This window comes from Hemitrygon akajei, chromosome 7, assembly GCF_048418815.1.
Source record: "Hemitrygon akajei chromosome 7, sHemAka1.3, whole genome shotgun sequence".
In the NCBI taxonomy this organism is placed as follows: domain Eukaryota; kingdom Metazoa; phylum Chordata; class Chondrichthyes; order Myliobatiformes; family Dasyatidae; genus Hemitrygon; species Hemitrygon akajei.
In genome coordinates, this window is record NC_133130.1 from 180,679,772 (window position 1) to 180,697,174 (window position 17,403).

Genomic DNA, 17,403 nt, shown 5'->3' on the forward strand with positions numbered 1-17,403 from the left:
ATAGCTGTGTGGCAACAGAGGCTATGTGCACAGGAGCATTTCAGTTACAGCGTGGCCACGCCCTCGGACAGCTTAGAGGGATCAGTGACTATGACAGAAAATTTATTCCACTATTACGTACTAAACTAAATGAATCCATGTGCTCTACAATATGTTTCCGAATATCACTCTTGTGTGTTCATGTTAACCGTATATTATTAAAAATTGAAGGTTAACTTTATTAGTCACATGTCCATTGAAACTGTACAGTGAAATGCAACGTTTGCGTCAAATCAAATCGGCGAGGATTGTGCTGGGCCACGCTTCCTACCCATAACTCACTAACCTCACTGCACGTCTTTGGAATGTGGGAGGAAACCGGAGCAACCAGCGGAGAGCCAGGCAGTCACGGGGAGGATGCCCAAACTCCTCAGAGACAGCGGCAGGGAATTGAACCCTGTGATCGCTGGCACTATAACAGAGTTGCGCCAACTGCCACACTGGTGTTTTAAAGTGATTTTATATTACCAACAATATTTTCTACCACTTGTTTTTTTGTACTTCAGAGTTTCCTGTTATAGACACGTCTGTCGATACGAACAAAACTACGACTGTGAATCACTCGGTATCCTTCGACTGTGTTGCCACGGGAACTCCACCTCCTGGTAAGTATGGCTTGTTGTCCACTGAAACGAAATCTGATTGCTTGTTCCACATTTTCCTGGGGTTTTGACAGATAAATGGCTCTGAAATTTCAATAAATATCTGTAAAACAATCAGAAATACAGGTAGATGTCAGCATATAGGAACATGTTAACTGCACATGTGGCTATTTATCTTCCAAAATAAGTCACTATTTTCCTACCTTTTCACATCATTAGCAATTATTTAATAACACTATAATTTTCTCAGTTGTTTATAAACATAAGAGGTTCTGTTGATGCTGGAACTGCAGAGTAACACACACAAAATTCTGGAGGAACTGTGCGGCTCAGGCAGCATCCATGGAGAGGAATAAACAATCAACATTGTGGGCTGAGGTCCTTCATCAGGCCCAAAGTATTGACTGTTTATTCTTTTCCATAGATGCTGCCTGATCTGCCGAGTTCCACCAGCATTTTGTGTGTCTTTTCCAGTTATTATCCTTGAGCTTAGAAACATAGAAAACCTACAGCACAATACAGGCCCTTCAGCCCACAAAGTTGTGCTGAACATGTCCCTACCTTAAAAATTACTAGGCTTACCTATAGCCCTCTATTTTACTAAGCTCCATGTACCTATCTAAAAGTCTCTTAAAAGAACCTATCATATCTGCCTCCACACCGTTGCTGGCATCCCATTCCATGCACTCACCACTTTCTGAGTAAAAAACTTACCCCTGACATCTCCTCTGTACCTGCTTCCAAGCACCTTAAACCTGTGTCCTCTTGTGGCAACCATTTCAGCCCTGGGAAAAAGCCTCCGACTATCCACACGATATGCTTGCCCAAAGCGTTTCACAGATATGGTTGAGTTGTTGGGTTTGAAACTATGGAAGCTAAAATTCCTTTCTCCATGGTGCGGCATTGATTTGTGGAGCTTTAACACAGCTATCTTGTTTACTCCCTTTGTCACCAACTGACCTTTGTTCCTTTGTCACCTAGTGTTGACTTGGCTCAAGGGGAACCAGTTGATCACAAGTATGGCTGGCGTCAGCGTGCTGGAGGAGGGAAGAACTCTACAGATACACAGAGCTCAGGTGTCGGATAGAGGACTGTATCGCTGTGTGGCGTCCAGTATGGGTGGCAGTACAGAACTGCAATACACCTTACAGGTTTATGGTGAGATGGATTCTATACACTGTATCTCTGACACAGGGACATCCATGTGCAGCAGTCTGCCATAACTTCTGTTCACTCACCTTAGCAGCAATGTTGTGGGAAATTACTGAGCTGAGGCCAGCTCTTTGTCAGTGTGGTAGGAAAAGCCCAGAATGAGATTATGTTAGTCTGTAGGACAGCTTCTTCCTCTCTGCCATCCAATGGACATAGAACCTACGAACTACCTCAGTAAAATACTTTTATTTTTGCACTACTTACTTAATTTAACTATTTTATATATATATTTGCTGTAATTCTCAGTTTTTTTCCTCTATTATCATGTATTGCGTTGTACTGCTGCCACAAAGACAACAAATTTCACGACATATGCTGGTGATATTAAACCTGATTCTGATTATCAGTGGAATACAGGCTGGAGATTTGGGAGTGGATCATTTGGCTGTTCTGTCTGGCCAAACTGACCCATAGTCTGGAGATGTCGAACAGAAGGAAATAAATTTAAGTTAGCAAAAGACACTGTGGCACTTGCATCTCCAGTCACACAACTAGTAGCAGATTACAATTGTATCGCTATACTCTCTCTCATTCTCACAGCAGGTCATAAACAAAAGAGATTCTGCAGATGCTGGTGTAACTGTCAGTTCGGCTAGCAGCTTAACTGCGGAAGACAGCCCTCGGCCCAGCCAAACTTAAGAAATCGTGTTTGGGTGGATGCTGCGCGATGCGTCCCCTGTTACAAATCAGTACCACAAAATAACAAACAGTACACAATATGCGATTAAACGATTGAGCTTTATAATTGTTAATTTGACGATACGGTTAGTAAAGAAACAAAAAAAAGAAAAGGGCCCATTCTCATGAAACGGTCTAATGCGCAACGTTGGAGCTCACTGACAAGGCCGTTCGTCCACCATCGACCTCCTCCAAGCGTCACTGACCTTCGAACCCTCACTTCAAGTCCACTCCATCTGGCAGACTACCAACTCTCTCCGTTCGCGTCTTCTCTCCTCATCTCTCCCTGGCAAAAGACTGTGAAATCCCTGCTCCCAGACCCACAAGAAGGAACAACATCTCTCTCATTGGATAGACCCACATTCCAAAGCCCTGTTATCTCTAGTCATAACCCAGACATTGCTGCTACAGAGAAACCATTACATTAGCAGTGAAACCTTACAGCGCGTTACACTGGAAATCCAAAGCAAAACACACAAATTGCTGGAGGAACTGAGCAGGTCAGAGACCAGGATCTGTTTGATATCAATGCTTGTTTACCTCAGTCCCTGTGTTAATATAAACGTGTTCTTGCACAGACACTCTCTCCGGTGGGCATGCTGCTAAACCCTTGTATTTCTCACTTCCATATGCAAGGTACTAACAGTATGTGTTCCATCATAGTTTGCTGGCAATTATGGGAAAATATCAATTCTCACTCATCCAGAACTTTTAATTTGCAGTCCCGCCAATGATCTCAACTGTTTTGGACAAGGTTACTGCCCTTCTGAACCAGCCAATAGAACTCCAGTGTGAGGCTGCAGGAATTCCTGCCCCCAAAGTGACATGGCTAAAAGATAAAACTCCGCTCTTTATGATGAGTGAAAGGCTAAAGGTCAGTGGTATTTGTTATTCTGAAGCTACAGTACCGTGCAAAAATCTTACATACACACACACACACACACACACACACACACACACACACACACACACACACACACACACACACACACACACACACACACACACACACACACACACACACACACACACCATGCCAAAGACTTTTGGACAGTACAGTAGTAATTTTATATATTGTACTGAATTGCTGCCACAAAAAAACAAATTTCACAACATATGTGAGTGATGATAAATCTGAATCTGATATGGGTCTCTATTGTGGACTGAGAGTGGGAAGGGGGCTGGGAGAGGGGAATCATGGTTGGGCAAAGAGGAAGGGAGAGGGGAGGGTGTGGGAAGCACCAGAGAGACATTCTGTAATGACCAATAATCAACTGTTTGGAATCAAATCACCTTGTCTGGTGTCTTGGGGCTGGGTGTGTCTGTACCCACAGCAGCTCCTGCCCCCACCCCTGGCACTCCTTCTCTGCCACCTGTCTCACACTCCACCCACAGTACTCCACCCTCGCCATTCCCATCATCCTTTGCTCCTCCCCAGATTTACAAACTCACTCTCTGCTCGACATTGACAAATACAATACCGTGCAAAGGTTTTAGGCACCCTAGCTATATATATGTGTCTAAGAGTTTTACACAGTACTGTAAATTGATGGTGACTGTTGATTAGATGTGTGTTACCCATTAAGTAGATACCTCAGACAGATTTTGAGCTACCAATGTTAACATTGACTATTATGCCCCTGTCTCTCCTGAAGTGACGAGTTGGTTATGAGTGTGAACTTGCTGTCTGGCCATTTTATGGGATTTTGTCTGTTTTTATTTTTGTTTACTTTTCCCCATTTCCCATACAACTTTCTACTTATCAGGTGAAATTAATGCATTCTCTTTGTAACTTGATTGTTTTTGCCTGTTGAACTGAAATGTTTTTTTCTCTCTTTGGTTAGTTCTTTATGAATGGCCAGGTTCTCTCCTTTGCCAGTGCCCACTCCTCTGATTCAGGAACATATACCTGCGTGGCTGTGAATACTGCCGGAGAGGACCAAAAGGATATCCACCTGCAAGTTTATCGTAAGTGTGCTTTGGAATAAGGTTGGGATTGGGTGAAACGTACTCAGGAAAGAGTTGTGTTGAAGCATCCATTAGAATCTCTCCACAAGTGAACACTGTTCACTCTAAGCTGCGTGGGTGTGCGGCCACTGAAATGCCCCCACGCACATAGCCTTTGTTGCCATGCACCTGGAGTGAAGAAATGAGAAAAGTTTAGGAAAAGTGAAAGATTTTCTTTGTTGCACTGTATTTTGTTATGCCCTTCAATTAATAAATAAAAAGAAAAGTATGTGATTTTTCAATTTTCATGGTACGCATGTTACACAAATAATTAAAATGCTCCTCCCATAGATGCTGTCTGGCCTGCTGAGTTCTGCCAGTATATTGTGTGTTTTATTTAATTAAAATGCCGCATAGTTTTCAGGCCACGTAAAAATTTCCTGCTCAGAGCAATGGTTAGTCCACGTAGTTATAGAAATAAATTAGAGGGGACATTGCCAGTGAAGTGGAGTTTTGGTGTTACAGTGCAATTTTAAGAATGTTCCACAAAGGTCTTCTACTTAGGCATACTGTTGGAATGGCACTGGTTTAGCAGGTTCTGAAGTGACTGATGAGGCCATGGTGGAAATTACAGAGTGGTACTCGATGAGTGGGATGGTATACTCTTGGTGGGGCTTCTGGCGGTCAGACTCAAGGTTTTTAGTACCATTCTAAATCCTCCCTCTCCACTTAGCACAGCCATGGAAGAGGATTTCCTAAGAGTCGACAGGAATGTTTGAGCTTTGTGCATACTCTTGACACTTACCCTCTGTCAGTGTGATAATCTCTTTCCATGGGATTAGAAATTCCATATCAGGTGTCTGATGTTGGGCGTGCACATGAGAAGGCTCTGAGACTCAATCTACCTAATGGCATCATCTTCTGATTTTCTCATGGGTTGTGGCTGGTAAGGACAAGGGCATCATTAAATACCTTTCTTTGTTTGCCCTTGCAAAGTTACCGGTGAATGGTCATGAGGAATCAAGTGGAAGGTATTCCCACACTGTGTTAGGAGTTAAACCCAGTGATGATGAAAAAATAGCGGTGCATTTCCAAATCAGACAGCCTGTGACTTGTAAGGGAACTTACAGTTGTGTGTTTTTGGAACTTCATTCTTTCTGGTGAGTAGGGGGAATCCTACCCCAATCTTGACTTTTGCTTTGTAGGTGGTGAAAATGCTTTGGGGTGGCAAGTTGGTCTCTCTGTAAATCAGATGCATCACCCCATGGTAGATGGGTTTGCTCAAAGCATTAGTAGATCACACCGATAATAACGGTAGGCTGTTCTTAGACCTGAATCAGAAGATAAGAATATAACAGTTCTACTGGATATTTAATATATGCTGTGTATAGAAGTAGTCTACAAACACCAAATAAAGGACAAAGAAGCAGCCAGGAAAAATCATTGTGGACATTATCTACCCAGCAAACTGCCTTTTCCTAAAGCTCCCTCGTGGAAAGCATTACAGGACTATTAAAACAAAAACTTCATGACATCTTAAAGTTTCTTCCCCCAGACGGTTGATCTGATTAACCTTTCCAGGCTTTGCACCCCACCCTGGCTCCCTCTTTTACCACAGCACTGCCCTGTCAGCACTTCAGACCACTGTTGGCATGTGTTTCTGCACATTTTAATCCATATCTCTACTCCTAACTTTATTCTTATATAATTCTTTTTTCTGTATACCAATGTTGTCGTTTTTTTTAATTGTGTGTAGCGTCAACACACCACAGCAATTTTCATATGCATATAGTGAATAAAATTCCTTATCCTTGTGTAGTTTGCCCTAGGATCTCCTTGTCACTTTTCTGGCTGATATAATGGGGAAGGGGAGAGTGATGGGCATATGGAACCAAGGTGGTGAGTGGAGAGGAGAGTGTTAACACACAGTAATTGATGGAAACAGTTAGGCAGATATTATTAGACTTGTTAGATATTCTATGTCCTTTTTATAAGGCATTAGATATCAACCTGAAAAACCTTGGCCTGTGTGCAATTCCATTTGTTACAAAAACTGCAACTTTTATAAATACAGGAGGTTCTGCAGATGCTGGAAATCCAAAGCAACACACACAAAATGCTGGACAAAGTCAGCAGGTCAGGCAGTGCGGAAGGTGGGCAAAAAAAGGGTTAACATGATATCCAGGCAGGGATCGATTGCGGACAGCCCAGGCAAGAAAAGCCTCTGAAGAGCATAGCTTCTCTTTGCAGAGCAAGTTCCCAGAGCCATTTTGGCTTACTGCAGACATGATAACAATGTAACGAAAGGATGCAAAATACACACACCAACAAAGAGACAATTGCTTTACTAACTTCAAAGTATCAGCAATTGTCAGTGTGTAGTTTCTATTGTCTTTTAACACCTGTATTGTGAATGGTGGTTGATCTTGCAACTAAGAAATTCAGACATACGCAGTTTACCAAATGGTCAATGTCTGTAACTGCGCATCAATTCTATCCTGGCTTCAGAACAGTGTGGTGATGGGGCCACCCTCTTCTTCCTGTGCACAAGTAAAATAAAGTGTGGTTGAGGCATGAGTGCAAGTTTTCAGAGCCCAGTTAATCGGTGACAGCAGCAGCATCTACAGAGGGTAATATGCAGTCAACATTTTGAGCTGATCTGCTTTGGGTGGGCGCATAACGTCGCTCAGTGCTTCATAAAGTGAACTCATTGGCTGACTGAGCCAGCAACTGAACAATCTTATGCATTTTACCCCTTAGTTCCACCGAGCATTCTGGGAGAGGAACAGAATGTGTCAGTGACTTTGAATGGTTCGGTGAACTTGGAGTGTCAGAGTCGAGCATTCCCTCCTCCCACTCTCACCTGGACAAAGGATGGGCGGCCTCTGCCAAGGCATGCTGGTCTCGCGTTCAATGAAAATGGCAGTCTCGTTGAGGTCAGTGTTGCCATAGAGTCTTTGAAATGCTTTGCCTTGATCTTCAATCCTGCGTGCTTAGGAATAAAAGAAATAGCTTTCACTTTGATAGTGCCTTCAGCTCTGAAAGTCCCAACTGGAAATAATTTAGGAAAGATGGCAATCAGTTACTACACACCATATCCCCAAAATAGTGATGAACTTGTGGCTAGGAAATCATTCTGGTAAGATCCCAGTTGTAAATAAATGAGTAGGTGATTGGGTACATACTAGGATTATCATCCCCATTCATCACAATTGTGTCATGGGATCCAAGAGCCAAATTAGCCAAGGGTAATGATATATCTAAAGGATGACTCCTCTGCTAGTGCAGCTCTGCCTCGGTCCCATGGCGTTGGAGATTCAGCCTAGAACTTGTGTTCTAGCATTTCAAGACAGCTAGAATATAAAAGCAATGATGTAATACTGAGGCTTTACAAGGCATTGGTCAGACCACACGGAGTATTTTGAGCAGTTTTGGGTTACTTATCTAAGAAGAGATCTGCTGACATTGAAGACTGTCCAGGCGAGGTTCACGACAATGATCCCAGGAATGAAAGGGTTAACATATGAGGAGCATTTCCTTGCTGGAGTTTAGAAGAATGAGGGGGGATCTCATTGAAACTGACCAAATGTTGAAAGGCCTAGATAGAGTGGATATGGAGAGGATGTTCTGTATACTGTGGGAGTCGAGGAACAGAGGGCACATCCTCAGAATAGAGGGATGTCCATTTCTGAACAGAGATGAGAAGGAATTTCTTTAGCCGGGGGAGGTGAATCTGTGGAATTCCTTGCCACGAATGCTGTGGAAGCCAAGACATTGGGTATATTTAAAGCGGAGGTTGATAGTTTCTTGATTAGTAAGGACATCAAAGATTACGGGGAGAAGGCAGGAGAGTGAGGTTGAGAGGGGGTATTAAATCAGTCTTGACCGAATAGCAGAGGAGACTCAATGGGCTGAATGGCCTAACTCTGCTCCCATGTCTTATGATCTCCAATAATGGAACAACTTGTGACTTTGACTCAAAGACTAGTGAGCCAGTTATCATTCCAGTTTTATGAGGATGTAGATAGGATAAATGCAAGCAGGCTTTTCCCACCGAGGTCGGGTGAGGTTAGAACTGAGGGTCATAGTGTGAGAGTGAAAGGTGAAATTTTTAAGGGGAACCTGAGGGGGAGTTTCTTCATTCAGAGGGTGGGGCAAATATGGAACAGGCTGCCAGCAGAAGTGGTGGATGTGGGTTCAATTGCCGTATTTAAGATAAATTTAGATAAGTATGTGGATGGAAGGGGTTTGGAGAACAATGGTCCAGTTGAGGATCAATGGGACGAGGCAGGATAACAGTTTGGCACAGACTAAATGGGCTGAAGGGCCTGTTTCAGAGTTGTAGAACTTTATGACTATGACTCTAGATACAGTATTTTATAATAACAAAATATAGGTGTTTTAATACTTCCTTATTAAAGATGAATTTATTGCATTACTACATTTAGCACTGGGAAAGCATGTTACAAATACCTACGTACAATGCGATATGAAATGAAAAACTCAATCAGTTTAGGGATGGATTGGAAATCCATCAATTTCTCAACTGAATCTTTCCTTGTACACCCACCATCCCATCAAAATTCTTCGCTCTTTCCTTTCTCCAGTCTTCCCTTTCTCACCTTTCATTTTTCACTTCTATGGTATTGTCAGATCACTCCCCCCTGAACTCTGGATATGTGATGCTTTGGACATAATGAATAATGTAGCTGAATCAATTACCTGTCTCAGTTACAGCGCGGTAGCGTGGTGGCGAGCATAATGCTATCACAGTGCTCAATAAGGAGTTTGTATGTTTCACCTGTGATTGCACGGGTTTCCTCTGGGTTCTCCAGTTTGCTACCACATACAGGTTAGTACGTTAATTGGTCACATGGGTGTAGTTGGTCAGTGCGGGCTCGTTGGCCCATAAGGGCCTGTTAACTATAAATAAAATTATAATTGTTGAAAGGCCCCCCCATGTACAATTTTCTGTTCTTATACCCTGAATTAACTTGCTTGCTTGTCGCTTTATCATCATAGAACACAGAGCATAGAATGCAATAGTGTAGTTCAGGCCCTTGGATCCACGAAGTTGTACCAAACTTACAAACTTATTTTTTACTTTGAACTTTTGAACTTTGAACCTAACCCTTCCCTCTACATAGCCTTCCATTTTTCTATCACCCATGTGCCTATCTAAGAGATTGCTAAATGTCCCTAATGTATCTGCCTCTACCACCATCCCTGGCAGGATGTTCCATACACCTACCACTCTCTGTATAAAGAAACTTAGTTCTGACATTCTCTCCTTACGCTTCGCTCCAATCACTTTAAAGTTAGGGCTCCTCATAACATGTCTGTTACTGCCCATCTCACTGCAGAACAATAACATCCTACCTATGCTGATAGAATGATTACCAGGACTTCACATGGTGCAGAACTGAGTTCTGAATATTGCCTTATCCAATAACTCTTGGAAGTTTAACTAAAACATTTGCTGAAGGGTCATTGGCCTGTAATGTTAACTTTGATCATGGTTCTTGCTCCAGTTGTGAAGTGTTTCTTTTTTTTTTGGTCTTTCTTCACATTTCCAACATCTCATCATTTATCTTCCATGATACTTTGGATCAGCTCTGTATTTCTGTCAACACTTAAATAATACTGAAGTCAATTACTGACTTATGTACTGTAATACTGATGTGAAGTTTCTACCAACACCAGGATGAGGTGGAATGCTATCAGCTAACACAGTTCATTAAATTCCTGGTGAACTTTGCTATAGTAGTTCACAGCAGGGTGTGGTCTCTCTGATTTTTAACAAGGTTCAACGCCAGGGAAGGAAGATTTGACTATGTGTGTGTTCTCTTAGATCAAGAGGGCCCAAGTTCAAGATGCTGGCCGCTACACCTGCAGGGCTTCAAATGATGCTGGAAACACAGAGAAGAGCTATTACTTGAATGTGTGGGGTAAGCAGAAAGCATATTATACATCCAACGGTGTTAAGCTCCCTGTTGAAATTTGGCATTCTCTTTCTTCAGGTGAATTTTAATGCTCTTTTCCCAACTTGTCCCAATGGAAAAGGTGGGATATAACTGAGAATTCTGTCCCTCAAGGAGGATAGAAGACAGAGGCAATTTAAGACTGTATCACACCTTAGAGCCCTTCAAGAGGACCACATCCTTGTTGGGTTTGGAGGCTTGCATGCAATGATCCAGAGAGTAATGTTGCCTGGAGTCAGGGCTTAATGCTTTGGGTCTTGGTAGAGTCACCTATGCCAACTAGGTCAAAGGGGAGAGGCCAGACTAAGAGTTTAGGGGTTCAGCTCAGGGCTAACAACCCTGATCGGTAAAGCAAAATTGTTAGGGAAACAGCAATGAAAAATCCTTCTACATCTGATTTTGATGGTATTCTTGAACCTCCACCTGTGACTTGCATGAGTGACAGTAGTGAAAACCAAGAGGAAGCTACTGGCATGGTGAGGGAAGCCCTGAACATCGCCAGGGATGGAGGACCTTCATTGCTGCCCTAAATGCCAGCGGTGTAATGGGCAGTATGTAGGTACACATTAGAGTGGACCTAAATAGGGCATGGTAAGGGAGCTGGCTAGATCAGCATGTAATGGACAGAGAGGAGCTCTCTCCCCTTCACCAGCTCCTGTAGGCAACAATACTCTCCAGATGCAGAGAAGAGGAAACCTCATTAAACTTCTCCGGGCTTCAACTGATACAAATCTAGCTTGGCATCTACTACGTGCTCACAGGGAAATGGAGGTACCTCCCCTTCATTAGCCTCTGACGAGACTCATGGATCTCCCATCAAAGCGTTCTGAAACTGTGAGCCTGACCCAGCCCTCATTAAAATCCTACTATCAGAAACAGGCAGAATCACGAAACTCTCTTTTACAAACGTGCTTCTTTTAAAAAGATATTCATTCACAGCTCATGGATGTCACTCTCAAGTCCTGTTTAATGTCAATTCTCAATTCCCATTAACTGTGAGGCATGCTTGGCCTTTTCAGAAAGCATTAGAGTGTGGAACATAGAGCCCGAGAACAAGACCTTTGGCCATGATGTCTGTGCCAATCTGAACTAGTCCCAACCCCTTGTACATGGTTCATATCCCTCTATTCCCTTCCTATTTACATGCCTGTCCAAATGCCTCCTGCCTCTCAAGCTTCAACCTTCGCCCCATCATGAGAGGTGGAAACGGGTAAGGCCGGCCAGCAGGGCTCTGGAGGAGCTCTATAGGCCAATCCCCTGTACAGAGGATGTAATGGGCTGCAGAAGTGTTGATGCACTCCAACCATACCACCGACTTCAGAGGATGATGGAGATGGGAGGTCACGTAGGAGCAAAATGTCCGGGTTCAAACGTCACAGTTCAGTATCATTTTACACGTGACACCAAATGAGGGGACTCTCATCGAAACCTGTCGACTGTTGAAAGGCCTGGATAGAGAGGACGTTGAGGGGCTGTTTTCAGTAATGGAGGAGACTAGGAACAGAGGGCATGGCCTCAGAATACAAAGACCTCCCTTTAAAAGAGAGATAAGGAGGAATTCCTTTATCCAGATGGTGGTGAATCTGTGGAATTCATTGCCAGAGATATTGTGGAGGTCAGGTCACTGGGTTAAACAGAGATAAGGAGGAATTCCTTTATCCAGATGGTGGTGAATCTGTGGAATTCATCATACAGGTGTCTGTGGAAGGTGTCAATGGGTATATTTAAAGTGGAGGTTGATGGGTTCGTGTTTAGCCAGGGTATTAAAAGTTACAGCCAGAAGACAGGAAAATAAGGGTGAGAGGGATAATAAATCAGCTATGATTAAATCGCAGAACAAAATTGATGGGCTGAATGCCCTAATTCTTCCCCAGTGTCTTCATACTGTAAGAAAAGGCTTTCTGCATTTATTGGCACTGTCTTACTGGTGACAAATTCATGAAAATGCTATGGCTGTTGTTGGAGAGGATCTTTTGAGGCCACCTATCAGATCTTTTATAGTGATGCCAATGCAGAGACATACATTTGTTTGATAAGGTGCCTCGTAATAGGCTTGTCATCAAAACTGAATTCCATGATCCAGAAGAGAGTGAACAGCTAAATGGAAAAACAGTTTGCCAGGAAGCTGTAGTAAAAGACATTACTGAAGTGACCACTGGTATTCCCCCTGGCATTTGTTCCACAACCACAATTTTTGTTTTCATCACAAACAAGAGAAAATCTGCAGATGCTGGAAATCGAAGCAACACACATTAAATGCAGGGGGAGCTCAGCAGGCCAGGCAGCGTCTATGGAAAAGATTACAGTCAACCTTACAGGCCAAGACCCTTCATCAGGACTGGAAAAAAAGCTGAGGAGTCAGAGTAACAAAGAGGGGAGAGGGGAGGAAGAACCACAAGGTGATACGTGAAACCGGGAGGGGAGAGGGGTGAAATAAAGAGCTGGGAAGTTGATTAGAGAAAGAGGTACAGGGCTGGAGAAGGGAGAATCACATCTTTCCGAATTTCTGGTTTTGGCAGGCTTCGCTTCTTATGTGGCTCCCTTGTCCTCCCCACCGATCTCCTTCCTGGCACTTATCCTTGCAAGCAGAACAAGTGCTACACCTGCCCCTACACCTCCTCCCTCACTACCATTCAGGGCCCCAGACAGTCCTTCCAGGTGAGGCAACACTTCACCCGTGATCCTGTTGGGGTCACATACTGTATCCGCTGCTCCCGATGTGGCCTCCTGCATCTTGGTGAGACCCAATGCAGATTGGGAGACTGATTCGCTGAGCACCAGAAAAAGCAGTATCTCCCCGTGGTCACCCATTTTAATTCCACTTCCCATTCCCATTCCAGCATGTCAGCCCATGGCCTCCTCCACTGTCATGATGAGGCCACACTCAGGTTGGAGGAGTGTGTCTTTTATATTCCGTCTGGGTAGCCTCCAACCTGATGGCATGAACATCAATTTCTTGGTAATGGCCCCCCCTTCACCATTCTCCACCCCTTTTCCTTCTCTCACCTTATTTCCTTATCTGCCTATCCCATTCCTCTGGTGATCCTCCCTCTTTTCTTTCTTCCATGGCCTTCTGTCCTCTCCTGTCAGATTCCCCCTTCTCCAGCCCTGTATCTCTTTCACTAATCAACTTCCCAGCTCTTTACTTCACCCCCTCTCCCAGTTTCACCTATCACCTTGTGTTTCCTCCTTTCCTCACCCCACCTTACTCTGACTCCTCATCGTTTTTTCCAGTCCTGCTGAAGGGTCTAGGCCCGAAACATCGACTGTACTCTTTTCCATAGATGCTGCTTGGCCTGCTGAGTTCCTCCTGCATTTTGTGTGTGTTAATTTTGCTTTAACGTCTATTAGGGATGTGTGCAGAGCACAATTTCCGAGTCTTTAAATAATGCAAAACTTGAAGCTGTGGTGAACAAGGTGGAGCATACAACTATGAGGGGCATGCTTACAGAGTTCAGGACAACCATAGGCTGGCTGGTGGGATGGGTAAAGAGCAGATGAAATGTAACATAGATAAATGAAGTGATATATTTTGGTCAGAAGAAGGAGAGGTAGACCAGAGGTCATAGTTTTAGAAGGGATTAAGGAACAGTGAGATAAGTGCATTATTCATTGGAAGTGCCAGGACAATTTAAGAAAGGGGTTAAAAATAACAAACGGGATCCTAGGCTTTACAAGTGGAGGCACAGAATGCAGGAGCAAGGTAATCACTCTAAACTTTGCTCAGCCACAAATGGAATATCATGTCAAGTTATGGGCGCCACACTTTAGGGTGAACCTGAGGGCCTTAACAATGGCACAGGGTTTTACAAAAGAATATTCCAGAAAAGGGGGGACTTGGCCATCATGGATTTTTTTGCAAGGGGAATATTTAAAAGCCTTCAGTCAGAGTTGAAAGAGAGAAATTTTCATTATTGTGAGAAGAGTGAAGAAACAGGGAACCTAGAATATAGGTGATTAGAAACAGAATGAAACCTAACATGGGGCTAGTGCATGAGGATCTACAGTACACTGCCAGCGGAAATGATGGAGACGAGATTTAGCTGCAGTTTTGAAAAGAGAACCAAGTTAATACTGGAAAGAGGAAAACTGCAGAGTGATGAGGAGAGAGCAGTGTGTGGAACTCGGTGGGTTGCTCCTGTATGGTGTTGGCCATCTCGATTTATGAAGATCTAGAAATGGACAGGCAAGTGACTCGAATGGTCTCCTTCTGTGCTACAGCCTTTCTGTGATACTGAGGCACTGGTTACTCGTGTGGCGACTCCAGGCATCAACCAATGGCTCAAATAGCTCAGGGTTATGGAACATCTGGTCTCCATTTGCAGGGAATGGGTCGCACATCTGGCTCTTGATATCCACCTTAAGTGAAAGGGAAATGATTCACTGATGTGACTGTCTGATAGACGGATGAAAATGAAACACCATGGTACCGATTGACATTGTGAAACTGGGCAGTAAGTCTTACAAGTCAAGCTTGGAGTTAAAAGTGCTTCTGATCTAATTTATTTTGAAAAAAACAGCACAACTCCATTATACAGTTTGGAAGTCGGCAGCTGTTTAGATGATCAAAATCACATCTGTGCAATGCATTGTTGGGGGCTATATCAATTTTTTTAATATCCCATTCTTTGCCTCTTTTCTGAGGAAGCCATCAAGGGGGTCGGAACATCTCAGGTCACAACACTCAATGTGTGAGGTATGGGAGGTCTGGTTTGCACTCTTAGTGTCATTCATCACCACAAATCAGTGGTTCTAAGTTATAAAGAAAGGAAAGATTGAATAGGTTAGAAATTTATTCCCTACATGGTAGAAAATTGAGGGAAGACTTGATAGAGGTATGCAAAATTATGAGGGCTTTTTCCACTGAGGTTGGGTGAGGCTACACCTGGAGGTCATGGGTTAAGGGTGAAAGATGGAATGTTGAAGGGGAACATGAGGGGCAAATTCTTCACTCAGAGGGTGGTGAGTCTTTGGAATGAACTGCTAGCACAAGTGGTGGATGCAATTTTGATTATAACATTTAAGGGAAATTTGGATAGGAGGAGTATTGAAGGCTATGGTCTGGGTGCAGGTCAATGGGACTTGATGGTTTAAATGGTTCAGCATGGACTAGATAGGCTGAATGGCCTGGTTCTGTGCTGTAGACTTCAATGACTCTAAATAAGCGGTTCTCAGGTAGCAAGGTAGGACAGAACTTTGTGTTACAAGTCCAATCTATTTAAATGCATACAGCAGAAATGTGAAAGAAATAACAGAAGAGCTTATAAAAGAAGAAACATAAATTTCAAGAGAAAAGGCGACTAGTCAAGAGAGCACTAGACCCAAACTCAGACAGTGAAACAATTTCACTGTATTATATCAAACAGAGTTTGATCAGTTCTGATTTGCAAGGACATCGAAGGGTATGCGAAGAAAGCAGAAATTGAGAGGGATAATAAATCAGCCATGACAGAATGATGGAGCAGACATGTTGGGTCAAATGGCCGAATGCTGCTCCTATATCTTGTGATTTTATGGTCTCTAATAAAGTACCTCCTTTGATTAATATTGGTGCTGTTAGCCAAGTGAGACAGCACATGATCTCAAACATGAGAAAATTTGCAGATGCTGGAAAGTCATTGTGCACTGGAGACGGTGCATGATGAAAGTTTCTGTAATAGATGTCCTGTGTTTTGGTGAGTAGAATATTATCAGAATCACAAGATTTGTGGATTCTGTGTTTTTTTTTTTATTGATAAAAACCTTTGCAAGAGTACTTGCAACAGCTGCCGTAATAATTCTAATTGCATCCTAGTAAAGTGAGAACGTCACACAGAAGGTAAGCGAGAGTGAGACAATAATTGCCAGTGGGAGAAAGGGAAAAGGTGATCAAGAAGAGTGGGAGGAATCATGGAAAGTCCATTAAAAGACAAAACATGATATGACTGATGAGAAAAATTGGCAACTTTGAGCCCAGCAAGAAAAGAATGACATGTGAAATATGACTTGTTGTGATTGACTTGCCTTGAAGAAACCTTTTGAAATATTTTGCAGTGCCTCCATCATTTCATGGATCAACTGATCGAACACCTGTGACAGTAATCGAGGGAAACTCCTTGAGTTTATTTTGTGAATGCAGTGGGATTCCCTCTCCTGTTCTTCAGTGGATGAAGAATGGTAAGCATTACGAGTTCAAGTTTATTGTCGTTCAACCATACACAAGTATACAGCGAAATGAAACATTGTTCCTCTGGAGCCAAGGTGCAAAACACAGTGCATGTAATCGTGCAGAGCTCATATAGTTACGATCCATCACATACAGTCTGAAATTAATATTAACACGTCCCTGAGTGGCATGGCCTGAATATTGACAGGTTGACATCAGGTTTGAGGTGTAAGACAGTATAATGTTACTGACACTATTATAATAAAACTAGCAGTAACCAAATTCAATTCACTTGGTTGTATTTTGGTTTGATAATCCCTGGAATTGGAGAGCCTCTATACTCTTGCAGTCCTCATATAAAGTTGTTCTTGGGTGGTCGAATTGTACTCTCTGTGTGTTTGGAGTGAGGTAAAGTATTGCACCAACTGAAAGAACACATTTATACACATTCACAGTTCAGCTGGTGGTTTGAACAATCCCTCTCCTCTCACTCCCCCTTCCCTTCACCCACTTCACCGCACAAGCAACTTGCTGGGTTCTTCAAAAGAACCATATCTTCCGGTGAGCTTGAGCAAGTGTTAGTGGATGGTTAATGTGAGTGGGATTAAAAAGTTGTGGGATGGGAGCTCCATTCTGATCATGAGTGCTAAACAAGCTGTTGTCATCAAAGGTAAATCTGCTCTTACAGCAGCCTCTGGTCTTGGGTCCAGATCAATTAGCTCAGCTCTGATCGATTTAATCCTGTCAGCGTTTGACCCGTCAGGAAAGGTCAAGGGACTTCACCTCTTCCATTTTGCAA

At 43.1% G+C, this 17,403-nt stretch overlaps 1 protein-coding gene across 1 annotated transcript in view; it reads left to right on the top strand.

Annotated features, from left to right (window-relative positions):
- LOC140731245 (hemicentin-1-like) overlaps positions 1-17,403 on the top strand; it is a 379,087-nt gene that overhangs the window by 184,475 nt on the left and 177,209 nt on the right. The window contains 7 exon segments of the mRNA XM_073052779.1: positions 546-644; positions 1,623-1,799; positions 3,254-3,405; positions 4,376-4,499; positions 7,239-7,414; positions 10,330-10,426; positions 16,493-16,615. Of these exon segments, the coding sequence (XP_072908880.1) occupies positions 546-644; positions 1,623-1,799; positions 3,254-3,405; positions 4,376-4,499; positions 7,239-7,414; positions 10,330-10,426; positions 16,493-16,615 (948 nt within the window).